Source organism: Hyperoodon ampullatus (genome assembly GCF_949752795.1).
Source record: "Hyperoodon ampullatus genome assembly, chromosome: 7".
Taxonomy (NCBI): domain Eukaryota; kingdom Metazoa; phylum Chordata; class Mammalia; order Artiodactyla; family Ziphiidae; genus Hyperoodon; species Hyperoodon ampullatus.
In genome coordinates, this window is record NC_136920.1 from 91938509 (window position 1) to 91952518 (window position 14010).

A 14010-nucleotide genomic window follows, 5' to 3' on the forward strand; every position below is an offset into this window, starting at 1 on the left:
GGTTGAGAGTCCGCCTGCCGATGCAGGGGACACGGGTTCCTGCCCCGGTCCGGGAGGACCCCACATGCCGTGGAGCAGCTGGGCCCGTGAGCCATGGCCGCTGAGCCTGCGCGTCCGGAGCCTGTGCTCCGCAGCGGGAGAGGCCACAGCAGTGAGAGGCCTGCGTACTACAAAAAATAAATAAATAAATAAATAAACAAACAAATAAATAAATAAATAAATAACCTGTTCAAAAACTATACCCTCAGAAAGTGACAGATCCAGAATTTGAACCAGGTCATTTGTCTCTAAAACCAATTTTCTTTCCCCCAAAGAAGAATACCCCTCATGGGTGGGTCACTGAGACAACTACGGATCCCCTCCAACAACTACTCTACTCCTGGTGTGATACTTCCTCACCGCCCCCCCCCAACCCTACTTCTCAGAAGGAACCATTCCAACGGGCCCATCCACAAATTACCTTCATCTTCTATGGGTTGTGATGCAAACAATGGCAGGCAGAAGGAGGGAAGGAAAAAGGAAAGAAAAAAACCAAGATAAGAAAGGGCTAATCCAGACAACAGACCAGTCCATTCTTCCAGAAAACAGAGCCAAAACTTTGTTAGAAATCTATTTCTTGGAGGCGGAGCCTGGACTCAGGGAAGGAGTCTGATACAGAAAAAGGGAATGTGGTTGGGACTGAGAGCCAGGGGGCCTCAAACTCTGCTTCTGTCCCAGGCTAGTTGTTGGTCTTGAAAAAGTCACTTCACTTGCTCATCTCACTTGACATTCTGTAAAAAGTGGGAGTTGGACTAGATAAGCTCTACTAGCAATTTCCACTAAGACACTTCTGAGATTCTACCTCTACAGGTTTTTTCCAAGTAGGAATACTCTGTTTCAGAAGAGGTACTTGAGTCATTCTCAACCTAGGGCAGGAACTTGTTTTGAGCTTCTTTACTCTGAAGCAAAAGTATCTGCTGTCACACATGACTCTCAAGGCAGGAACAAGTGATTGCTATTATGCAACTAAATACTAGGAACTGCCTAGGTTATGAATAATGACTAACATTTCTTGAGCACCTGTGTCTATCTACATCTTTCACAAAGGACATTGTTCTTCTTCGCATCCTTTGGCAACTCATGAAGAATTGTCACTCACCAAATCACCTAAATTTAAAACTATATATTCTGTGTTTGCATTTCAAGGTCTACCAACTCTTAGAAATTCAATTCCCACAAACATACAACCTACCATGTAAAATACAACTTCCCTTTTTGCGGGGTAAATGTACTTTCTCCAACCTTGATTCAGGTACCCCCCCCAAGCCCCATTCAAGGTCTTCTGCTTGTTTCCTCCTCCATCTTCTTTCCTCTATCATTTCCTTCCAAATCACCCACCATCCACTCAGATTCCACACCTCCCCACTCGTCTCCAGGTTGTTGGCAAGTACGGACAGACCCAAGTGTGCAGAACAACTTGCAAGGACTTGTAAGACTGGAGAAAACCTTCCCTCAGGGACAGAGAGGATGGTCCAGCCCCTGACCACCAGTCACCTCCTGAATCTCCATGTCTTATAGACAGAGCACAGATCCCCAACATTCCTTGAGATGAGCTATTCCTGATGGAGGTGGTGGTAGGGGCAGGGGCTTACCAGAGAGAGGAAATGAGCTTAGCACATGGCACGCTGAGATGTCAGCTTCCTGAGATATACAAGAGGAGGAACTGAGACGGTTTCTCAATGCTTTTTATCTACAGCACTTAATGCATTGACTGGCACACAGCAAGGATGGGGAAAGATTTGCTGAATAAAAAAATGAATGAAGGGTCACACCGGCAAGGATAATCAGGTGACCTCAGCCTGGTTTCCAATGAGAACAAGTTCAGGTGTGATATGGATGGGGCTGGGGGTTGGTAGGGAGGTAGGGATGGAAGGGGGAAGGTAAAATCTCCAAGTGGAACTTAGCACTGGGGGAATTCTAAAGAGCAGATGTTTCTTACATCAGATTCCTGATCATCCGTCTATTCAGTCAGATCTGTCAGCAGTCTCGGTTTCAGAAAGCAGATTCCAGCTCTGTGTGGAAAGAGCTGTCAAGGGGCTAGGCAGGATCTCAGGGTCCTGGTCCTCTGGAGTCTGGGGAGGCTGAAGGGAACTACCAGAGACCCTAGAGAGAGGCTTTGGAATCATCCTCTGAGAACATGTCATTCACAACCAACTGCAGTCACATCCAACGATTTTACTCCCTTTGGAAACGCAAAGGGAAAGAAACATTTTGTGGACCTGCATCTCTGATGTGAAATTCTCTTCTTCCCTGTCTTCTTCTAGGACATCGCTCATTTTGTTTTTTCCTGTCTCTCAAACCATTTCTTGTAGCCTCCTTCACCTGTTCTTTTTCCTCTACCCACCAGCTGGTCCCCCCGAATTCTACCCTTGGGAGTTGGCTTCTTTCCTTTTCTTTACACTCTGCCTGGTTTGTTACACCTACTCCCAAGCCTTCTATGACCATAAATACCCACATGGATATTTCTAGCCCTAACCACTCTGAGCTCCAGATCCCCATGTCCAACTGCATCTGTACCTTTGGGTCTATAGCACCTAAAACATGTCTCAAACCAGATTTGTTGCCTCATCCTCTAAACCACCCTATCTTCTGTATGTTCTATCTCAGTTCATAATGTCTCCACCATTCTAGTTTCCCAAGCTGGAAATCCTGAGCTACCTTTATGCTCCCCTACCCTTCACACCCCACAGATTATAAATCCTGTCAATTCAATTTCAAAAACCTCTCTAGTATCTGGCTCTCGGGTATCTTAACCCAAGTCCTATTTATCTTTCACCTGGACTATTACAACCACCTTCTAACTGGCTTCCAGGCCTAGTTTTTCTCTGCTCCATTCCCCTTTATACTGACTTCTCTGCCTTATAATGTTATTTCCCATAACCTCTAAGAAACAGTCTGGCCCTAATTTCTACACTCTCATCTCTCACTACTCCTTTTCTGTCTCCTTCCCACCAGTCTCCAGCCCCCATGTGCCTTATGCTCTGAATTTCATGCTGTTCTCTCTGACTTAGAATGCTCTTCCCTCTTCTATACCTAGAGAATCTTTATTCATTCTTTAAGTTCTGCCTTAATTGTCACCTCCTCTGCATTCCTCAACCTTCTCAAGTTACAGTAATTGTTTTCTTGGTGGTCCCACAGAGCTTTTTTTCAAACCTCTACTATGGCACTAATTGCATTATTAAATCATGTTTATGGTTTATATGCCTTTCTCTCTTGAGGAAGGCTGAGCTCCTGGAGAAGAAAGACAATTTTCTTTGCATCCCTAACACGTTCCTGGCATATGGTAGGCAACTCAGTAAATGCCCACTGGAAGAATGAATAAAATAATGTCAGATCTAAAGTTAGGCCCAACTATGGGCCAACTGTTTCCTTTGGTAGACAAAATATTTCCTTTTCTTTCTAAGCTAGATAGTATCAAGTTACTCATTTAGTTGGGGGGAGGGGTGGTGGTGAGATGATTCAAGAAACCCCAATTGAAATTAAACTCTGCCTCCATCTTCATTTGCAGTGTGATATTAAATCATTTGAACTGTTCACTGATCTCCCTACCTCTCAAACTGTAGAAGAGTACCGCTCCCTTCTTATTTGCCCTTTAAATTTACTTCAGGGCCCCTCTGTCTGGTTATATCACCTCCTCCTCTTCTCACTTAGATATTGTATCCATCTCTGGCATCACACTTAATCATAATATGACATTTAATCATAACTTTCTATCGTCCACACTAGATTGTCAGTCCCCTGAGGGCAAGGATTACATCTAATTACCTTGTACTTCCAACTCCTCTTATAATAGGTCATAATAGTTGCCCATAAGTACGCTGGGAAATGTCTGTATGTTTTTCTTTAAAAATGGCATTACCCAGGGAACTTTTCATGGAGATAAAACATATACAATTTTTTTTTCTTGTCTTGTTTCTCAAAGATTTCAATTGTCAAGATGTGTTATAAGAGGCCCCAAAGAGATAGGTAACTGTGCAGAATTGGCTGAAGAGCTTGGACAAAGCACTTCATAGGTGATGGAGGGAAGATCCTCTCTACCTTGCTTACTTCACAAAGTGAAGCTTCATAAGGCTTGAGGGAGAAGAGATGGAAGAGAGAGGATAATAGAGAGAAAGGGAGGGGGGAGGGGAAGGAGAAGAAAGCAAAGAGAAGGGCGGCCAGTTGTACTGTGGTTGAACTAGTTCTCCAGGGCGGGTAAAATCTGATTAGGCAAAAAGAGGACAAAGGAAAGGCATGCAGGCAATTCAAGGACAGGTTGATTAAGAAAGGAGACAGCAGATGCTGCGGTTTCAGAAATCCAGCAACCCTGTGTGGTTCTACATGTGGTCGTCTGTGTTTAAAGAAACTGTACACAAAAGCAGCCATTCAAGGCAGGTTTCTTTCTTTCTCTCTCCCTGCTTCCTGCCCAAGATAAGAGAATAAACAGAGAGCCAATGTGCACAGTAAATATTTCTGAATGGGGCACCATCAACACGGAAGTAGGATTCTAAACAATCCTGCTACCTGATTCATAGAGGTTTATGCAGCAAAACCTGAAAAAGAAATCTGAAACATTTGGCCGCCTCTGGCCATCTGTGCTGTCAGCTTCCTCTTGGCGTGCTGGACTGCTGTGAGCTGCGATGGTGGTGTTTCTCTCAGCTTCCCACTGTGCGTGGCAATAGCTGGTCCTGGTGGAGTTCCCTGCCACCGTTGCTTTATGTACAGGAATGTTTATTCTTCCACTGGGGCAACTGAACACAATGGGAGTTGTTACACAAACAGCTGGTGATTCTGCAGAAGGGGAGATGTCCCTTTAATTAAAAAGGTGCCAAGGAGCAATTTCTTTCCCCCAGGGGCTGGGCTCAGGGCACTAACTTCCTCTCTCATTTAACCAGCATTGTGGTTGTATTTTGCAACAAAGCACATTATACCAATTTGAAAATTATACTAATGCATACTAGTTAGACGACTCCCCACCATTGTAATTGCCCCGTATTTTTCTTCCTTTCTATTCATTTGTTCTTTAGAATATCAAGAGTCCCGAAGAGTTTTTTTTAAAGGGAGAAGAATTTGACCATATAGCACTGGGGAAAATAAAACAAAACAAAAAAAAAACCAGAGAAGCCAAACATTCCGGAACAGAAAAGCACATGAGGCAGTGAAAACATCCTTGCGTTGAACAAAAACGCGGTCCATGTCACCCCCGAGTCACCAGAACTGGGATCGGAGAGGTGGTTGACCTCAACCCCTTTTACAGGTGGGAACACTGAGGCCCAGGGAAGGAAAAGGATGTATATGAGTCCAAACAGCCAACAAGTGAGAGTAGAGTGAAAGCCCAAGGCCGGGTTCTGAAAGAAAGGTACACGGAGTTTGCTTTCATTGTGCATTACCCCTGGGCCACCTATGGGGTGAGGACTGAACCCAGAGCCTGTCAACTATCTGTAGAGAATTATTCACCCAGGCCGAGAAAAGGCACACCGGCTCCTCAGAGAGTCACTGTGGAGGGTTTGCAGCCAGCTGGAGCCAGTGGCTGACTGTAGAGTGCCAGGTGGCAGAACTTGACATTCATCTATTCCTGCACAGAAGTTAATAGGGTGCTGTGCACACAGTAGGAGCTCAGACAATTTCTGGATGTTCATCTGAGGCACTTCACCATAAGCCTCATCCTCTTAAGCAGCAGGTGGCAAAAAGAACATGACAGCAAAGTCACCAGCAAAACGGGATGTTAGCGAGAGGACCAACAAGGACGGACATCACCTACGTAGCCTGAGCTCTTGACAGAAGGTCCAGAGGACACAGGCTGCTGCTACATCTATCCCTCCATCTTCCAGGGAAGAGAAAACTCCAAGATTCTCCCATAAGTCTCTGGGAAAACCCCCAGTGGCACCTGGAGAACCTCCCAATGAAGAAGACAAGGGCTTTCAGCCCTGAGGGGGCCACAGCCATCTCCTTCTCCCAACAGCAACTCTGTCCTGCCTGGGACCCTGCCCGTCACATGCAGGAGCCATTCTTCAGTGCATTTTATTTTTTTCTCTCCAGGGCTGGAGTCTGATTCCATTTGAGATGAATCAGAAGACAACCATATGGCACTCCTTCAAATCTCCAGCCTGGCCATTTATTACAGTCAGCAGTTTGGGTGGCCCTGCTGTGCTCCGGGGGCCCCCCCTCTACTCGGCCGGCAACCCCGGGGCAGTTTGCGGGGACAAGATGCTGAGGAAGGAGGCTCTCAGCCTCTACCCCACGGCCACAGCTCAGTGAGGAGCAGAGATATAAAAGTGGGGGACAACCGGGAACCCCGAGACAAAGGGAGTCATGTGGAATGAAATCACCGTTGGAGTAGCAGTCATACCTCCCTCCTCACTGAGGGATTACAGGCGTTCCCAACTGTTTTCTGCACGCTTAACCCTCACAAGGATCTACGGAGCTACATACTATTATTGCTGTGGACGAAGAATGTCACCTGCCATTTCAGTAAACAAAGGATGTTGCAGCCATCAAGCCAGCAGCCACTGCAGCCGTCCCCAACTGTGCACCCTGAGGGGACTCAGGATGGAGAAAAGCAGGATCCTGGCCCCAGACAGCTGAGGTGCATTTCAAAGGAATGACTTCATTAAGCCCAGGCTCTTGCATCTTCCCGTCCATAGGAAAGTGCTAAATTCATTAACTTGAGATGTCTGGTTTTCTTTAATTAATAGTAATCTTTTGATGTTCTGACCACCTGGTTTTTACTGCAAACTCCCATATACCCTGGGTCCTCCTCCACCTCTTGAGAGCCGTCGCCCAGAGCTATCTGAGAGGCTGCCTCTCTGGCTTGAATCCTCAGAAAGTCCCCCAAACAAAACATAATCCTCAACTTCTAGGTTGGGCATTTTTTTCAGTCGACATTATCAACAGTGTACAGACAGGTGAGCTGAGGCTCAGGGCATTCAGCGACGTGCCCAAGGTCACCAGCTGGGAAGAGGTAGAGCTGGGATTCAAACCCAGGCTGTGCCGACAGCTGCCACGGTGAGACGTCTGTGTATCAGGCAGAGGGTGACTGGGTCTCTTCAGTTCCTGGCTGCCCTAGAAGAGGGACACACCCCCACATATATCCACACCAGATGCCCGCCGGGACGAGGGGGGCGCTGAGCTCCGCCTCCACTGTCAGCAAGAGCAGAGCCGGCGGGAGAACCAGGGCTCCCTCGGTTTGTTGCCTCTCTGAAAAGCAAAGCCCTTAGCTCTGAGCATTCTTGTCCACTCAGTGAAAAGCAGTTAGAGTTTGAGGCCACCAAGGGCGGGGTAGTGACAAAAACCACAGGATAGAGTCATGAGGCAGGATGCTCTTCGTTCTCTGGGGCACTTAATTTGAACCTGTTTTCTCATGAAATTATCAATGTCTGAAACTTAACAGTGATTAGGTACATGAATCCGCTTTGTCAGCTCTAAAGTGATCTAAAAATCTAAGGTAGTATTAGGGCATAACAGGAAATTTTCACAGACGCTGTGTGCAAGGGGTTATAATTACCTTATTAGTCCATCCAAATACATCAAGGTCTACTCAGCAATAAAAGGAGACAAACGACTGCTACATGCGACATGGATGAGTCTCATAAATATCAGGAAAGAAGCCAGGCAGGCACAGGAGTAGGCATTGCATCATTCCGCTTGTATGCAAACCGAGAAAATGTGAACTAATCTCTGGTGACGCAAAGTGGGTCGGTGGCTGCCCAGGGATGGGGTGGAGAAGGAATTGACTGCAAGGGGGCAAAAGGAAACTTACAGGAGCGAAGGACACGTGCTGTCTTGCAGAGGTGATGCCACAGGTATATTTATTTGTCAAAACTCATCAATCTTTAAATAGGTTTAGCTTATTGTACATAAATTATACCTCAGTAAAGTGAAAAATGAATGTACGCCAAGGTCTTTCCTTTGGAGCCAGGTCCTCTGGGTAGCCTGGAAAGTTCACTGGACTTGCAGTTCTAGACCAACGCTGTCATGGCAACATGGCCTCACACAGGGCATGTCCCTGAAGTCCTCCGAGACTTAAGTCACCTAATCTTTAAAACGAGGCTTTTCTCAGGGTTTCCCAGGACTTTTTCAGGTCCAGTGGTTAAGAATCCACCTCCAATGCAGGGGACATGGGTTGGATCCCTGGTTGGGGCACCAAGATCCCACATGCCGCAGAGCAACTAAGCCCACATGCCACAACTACTGAGCTCGTGCACCTCAACTACAGAGCCCGCGTGCCGCAACTAAGACCCGACACAGCCAAAAATAAATTAAATAAATAAATATTTAAAAAATAAATAAATAAAGCGAGGCTTTTCTCAAGATCAAGAGGGATATTTAGGGCCCCTGAGAGCAACTTTTCACCCACCAAATAACACACACGTGTAAGGGGGGAGTGCTGTGTGGGTGAACGGCCATGACGGGTGGAGTAGACACTTGCTTGCCCCATCCACCTCTAAGATCCCTTCACTCCACGTGGGCTTCTTCAGTTGGTCTCCTCTTTCTGCCCCAGGCTCCTGGGAACGCAGCTGCAGCACCCACCCAGAATCAGCCACGATTCAGAGATGCTGAGCTGACCAGGTACTTTCAGGGGATCCAATGTCCACCACCAGGTAAGCTGGAGAAGGCCAGAGAAACTGGATGCTTGAATTCACGGGCTCTGCAAGATGCCTCTCAATTCCTTGTGTTGCCAGCTCGGAGCTGCTTTTATCTTTGGGCAGTGATGCATAGCTAATGCTGACTGTCCAAAGCAAAGTCAAAGGCACTTAGTCCAGCTCCTTCCTTCCGCCACTGTCCTGCTCTTTAGCTGGGCATTGTTCAAATATCAACAACCTAACAGCACATGTAAATCCTTGCTGGAGATTTACCACCACCATCCCACCTCCTTCCTTTTCTTCTCATCCAACACCATAATACCGTAATCCTATCTACCTTGGGTCCAGATTATATTTTTAACTTAGTTCTAAGTCCCTTCCTGCCCCTCAGCTCATTGGGTCTTCACAAAGCCTCGTGAGTTACACAGCACAGAAGCCGAACAGGATATTGAGGAAAGGGGTTCAATAGAAGACCTAAATGCTTCAAGTGTCAGTCAGAAGCTGGGCTAGGACTCAGGGCATCAGACCCCGGCCAGAGGGTCCTTTTGTAAAATTCTACTTCTCAATCATTAGAGAACATTCAAGAGCCATGTGCTGTAGACAAAGTATTAGCCATAGGCAGTCTCGAACGAATGGAACCAAAACAAAAGGCCAGAGTTGTGTCAGTGGGGCCTCCTCAAATTCAGTTGCTGGGTGGCTGCTCCCAGAGCTCCAGTGTCGGAGAAGCCTCCGCTGCCCCCCAAAAACACAGAGGCAAGTAAGAAAGCAATTAGGGAATACAAAGCAACACGCCAAGGGGGTAAGGTTGGAGGGGGTAAATTGGGAGATTGGGATTGACATATACACACTACTATATATAAACCGGATAACTAACAGAGGCCTGCTGTGTGGCACAGGGAACTCTACTCGGTGCTCTGTGATGGCTGCTGTGGGAGGGGAACCTGCAAGGGGGGGTGGACATATCAATATGTGTATTATGGCTGATTCACTTTGCTGTACACCTCAGGCTGGCACAACGTTGTAAATCAACTGTACTCCAATTAAAAAAAAAAAAGATACAAAAGACAACGACAACAATAAAAAGGCAACACTCCGTCAGAGTTCACCCTGCCTTCCTGGGCAATCCGTTCGGGCCCTTCCTGGCCCCAGGCCTTTCCCGGCACACACACTCTTCCTTTTCCTTCCAACCTACCTCACTCCAGTCTTGACAAAGCTGGGCCTTTATTTTTAGAACTTTGGGGAAAAGGAAGAGCTAAGGGCATAGAAAGAAAAAGGGATAGGCTATTTTGGCCCCTTGAAAGCTTCCTTCCTGAGGCCTCCCTAACACCTCCTTGCCTTGTGCTTGCGTGTGTGCGTGCATGCACACGCACACACACGCACATGCACGCACACACACAATATAAATGGCCAGTTCTCGAACCTTCTCCACATGGCTGCTGTTCTTCTACAGCAGCGTCTAGTTGGACCAAAGGTCATAGTGTTGGATGGAAAAAACTTAGCACGGCTCCAGGGGCATCATGAGCTAGAGGAACATACCCGGACTCCTCTCGGTAGCTGTCAAGCACTTAATAAGCATGCACTAATTAATCCTGTTCCCCTCAGAGGGAGCCAGCCAGGCCCTGAGGGCTTGAGTGACTTATCCAAGACCAGAGCACAGCACAGGCTTCATGGGACCTGGGCCTTGCTGGCATCCGAGCTCTCTACGGTCCACCCAGAGCCCAGTGGAAGGGCCCTTCTTGCTGCTGCACAAGATCAGATGCAGTTACACCCAGAAGGGAAACCAGAGCTGCCAGCCCTGGTTACCACCATTCCCTCCAAAGGGCTGTGTTCCAGACCTCGGTCTCATTCCTTCTTGAAACATCACAGCCTGGTCTTCCTGAATCCAGGAAACCACCACTGCTCTCTCCCACGTTCCATTTCATCACGCTCCTTCCTCCAGGCTTAAAGCCTAAGAAAGAGGCTTCTCAGAAGCGGAGCCCGGTGCCTTTGCTCTCTTTCTTCACAACTCTCCAAAATGAAGTTAAAAGTCTGCTCTATGCACAGATGTAGAGAACAAACGTATGGACACCAAGGAGGGAAAGCGGTGGGGGGGGGGTGTGTGTGATGAATTGGGAGATTGGGATTGACATGTATACACTGATGTGTATAAAATGGATGACTAATAAGAACCTGCTGTATAAAAAATAAATAAAATAAATTCAAAAAAAAAAAAAAAAAAGTCTGCTCTCTGGAATCTCAGATGGCCCTGGGGAGAAGTCCCTCTTCTTACTGACCTGATTAAGTTATTAAGAGGAAGGCTGACCACATCAGCCTCTCTGGGCTGAAGTAGAAGAGATGCCAGCCCAGGTAGGGAGTAGACTAGATCAGGTGACCGCCAAGGGCTCTGACGCTCCAAGACAGAGAATTTGAGGAGACAGAACAGCAAGCCTACCCCCCTCCCCAGGATGTTTCATCATGACCCACTCTGTTACCTTTCCAGTAAAGAAAGGCAGTGCTAGTAATAATAGCAGCTGTGATAGGCTGAAAGGGGCTCCTCCCAAAATATTCATGTCCTAATTCCTGGAACCTGTGAATATTACCTTATGGCTAAAAAGAGGGTTTTGTGAATGAGATTAAGTTAAGGATCTTGAGATGGGGAGATTATCCTGAATTATCTGGGGAGGCCCTAGATGCAATCACAGTGTCTTCATAGGAAAGAGGCAGAGGGAGATTTGACACAGAAAGAAGAGAAGGCAAGGCAACCACAGAAGCAGAGATTGGAGGGATGCTGCCACAAGCCAAAGAATGCTAGCAGACACCAGGAGCTGGAAGAGGCAAAGAACAGATTCTCCCTTAGAACCTCCGTAGGGGGCAGAGCCCTGCCAACGCCTTGATTTCAGCCCAGGGATGCTGAGTTAGGGCTTCTGGCCTTCAGAACTGTGAGAGAATAAATTTCTGTGTTTTTAAACAACCCGGAATGGGGTAATTTGTTAAAACAGAAACTAATACAGTAGCTAACACTTAAAGATCACCCACTGTGTGCCAGGCACAGCTCTAAGTGTTTTACCCACATGAACTCATTACATCCTGGTCCTGGATGTGAGGCCTGAGCTGAGCCGACACATGCCTCGGTTTGAATCCCAGGTTCACTGCTCACTGTTGTGACCCTAAGCAAGTTATGCAACCTCTCTAAACCTCTGTTCCCCGGTTCATAAAATGGGCATATAATTACCTTTCTCACTGGGCTGTTGGGAGGATAAAATGGATAATAAATGTGAAGTGCTTAGAACAGTACATAGTAAGTACTCACTAAATGCTAGTTATTATGAGATCTCAGGGATTGCACAAGCCAAAATTAAACCATCATCCTAATGTTTCAGCACGTAGACAAGGCCTCTTGGACCCAGTGCAGGAAAGAAGAGGTCCTGTTAAACCCACCTCGAAGAGCAAACACCACAGTCTGAAGAATTCAGTTAAGTATTTCTTCCCTTAATTAAGCAATTTAGGTCCTTAACGCTGGCCTCATTTCAGAAAAGGCAAACGCCTGGGGCTGTGCTAATTCTGCAGCCTTGCCCCACAGACTTCTGGCCCCCATCTGCCCGTTCTTAAGGACAGCTATGCACATCCATCACACGAAGGACCTGACTTGCAGCTTCCACACCTGGCACACCCCTGCAGAGCCACCACATCTTCCCCCTGTAACTCTGGCCTCAGCAACTGGAAGTTAGTGGGAGGCAGAAATAGTCCATTTTATGGCCTTCCAAGGCCACTCCGACCTGTCCCAGCAGGCTGGGTGGAATGATAAAACCAGGGATCAGCTTTGATCAAGAGATTACAGCCAAGTTAATAGTAAAGAATAAAGGTTTGCCCAGAGGCCAAGTAAGGGAGACCTAGCATTATCACCTGAAAAAAGGGAGAAGCAAACAAACTTTCCTCAAGTTGGCCCTTTCTGATAAAGTTTGCCCAACTCCCTGTTCAGGTGATGTCATTCAAAGAAGCAGCGCCCTACAAGGATCCCAGGCCTTGTGTCCCAGCCTAAGAAATCCGCATGTGAGGAATTAACGGAGGGAGAAGGGCCTGGCCATCCGGACTTGTCTTCTTCCCAGGCAGCGTTCCAGCCCCACGGCCTTGGGCGGCCAGCCTCCTAAGACTCCTGCTGCCGCTGCTGCCTGGGGCCGGCGACCAGGCCTCTTCCCAGCAAGCTGCTGGGGCAGCCACCTGCGCGCTCTCTGCCCTTCCCTACCCCGCCCTCCCGGAGCAAGAAGGGTGAGGGAGGACTGCTCCCCCTCCTCACTCTCAGGCACCCACAGATTCCTGCGCTGCCGTCACCGCTGACGAGAACCCATGGCCCCTGGGGGAAGTGCTTCCCCTTCCCATTCCATCCTCCCCATCAATGAACACGAGGCAATCCCCACGCTCCCGCCCCTCCTACTCCGAGGGAGGCAGAACCCGAGAGCGACATCCGGAGCTGGAAGCCGCAGCAGTGGGAGCGCCGGCCTCCCTGCCCCGCCGTGCCTTGCCCTTTCCCAGCCATCAGAGGATCCCAAGCCAGCCCGGCGTTCCGGATCGAGAGGGTGCCCGAATCCTCGGTGGGGCCCCGCCTCCCCGGCGGCTCAGCGCTGGACACCTCGGGGAGCCCGAGAGAGACTCGCTTAGCCCCACCCTCTGAGGCCGGGCGCGGGCCACCGTACCCGGGACTCGAACCCTGTGCCCTCGCCCTTAGGCATCCCACGCCCTTAGGTACGCCTCACCGTAGGCATCGCCAGCAAGCCCCCAGCCCAGCGCTCGGGCGCGGCGCCCTCCCCTGCACCCCCGCCTGGAGGAACCGAGTCCCGGGCCGCCCGCGCGCCCAGCCTACCCCCAACAGGTCGTGGGCAGCGGGGAACACGCCGCCCGCCCGGCAGGCGCCGGGAGGCGAGCCGGAGCGAAGCCGAGGGCCGGTCGCTTGGGGCGGGAGGGGTCGCCCGGGCGGCGAGCCCGGCCACTTACGCGCGGGCTCTGGGGAACCCCATGGACAGGAGCACGTCCAGCGCCGATCCATGCTTGATGGTGCCGGGGCGCTGCTGGCGGTTCCTCCGCGGGGTGACTTTGCCGTACAGCTCCTCTCTCGCAGCCATGCCGAGCGGGCTGGGGTGGCCGTACTGAGCCATGCTCAACGGCCAGCCATCGCCCGGAAAGACGCCCGAGCCGGAGGGTCCCGGAGGGCGGAGGGCTGGCCCGGAGCCGGGGCGGGGGCTCGGGGACCCGGTGCCGGGAGGGAGGCGGCGGCGGCGGCGGCGGCGGCGCTCGGAGCTTCCCCGGTGTCGAGACTCTGACGCTTCCTGGTGAGGCCACCGGAGCCAGAACGGCCCGCCGCGAGCGGCTTCTCCCCGACCGGCCGTCAGCCCCTCGGGCCCCGGGTGCCCCCTGCACGGCGCCCGCAGCAGCCCTC

General features: G+C 49.6%; 1 protein-coding gene across 2 annotated transcripts in view; it reads right to left on the reverse strand.

Moving 5' to 3' along the window:
* Positions 1 to 13729, reverse strand: part of UBASH3B (ubiquitin associated and SH3 domain containing B) — a gene marked incomplete at its 5' end in the record, with an annotated part of 137434 nt that extends 123705 nt beyond the window's left edge. The window contains one exon of one of the 2 annotated variants that reach the window (XM_079707495.1): positions 13569 to 13729. In XM_079707495.1, the coding sequence (XP_079563621.1) occupies positions 13569 to 13729 (161 nt within the window). The remainder of the gene's footprint in view (positions 1 to 13568) is intronic. The other variant, XM_079707496.1, reaches the window with a different exon arrangement.
* Positions 13730 to 14010: the final 281 nt, after the last annotated feature.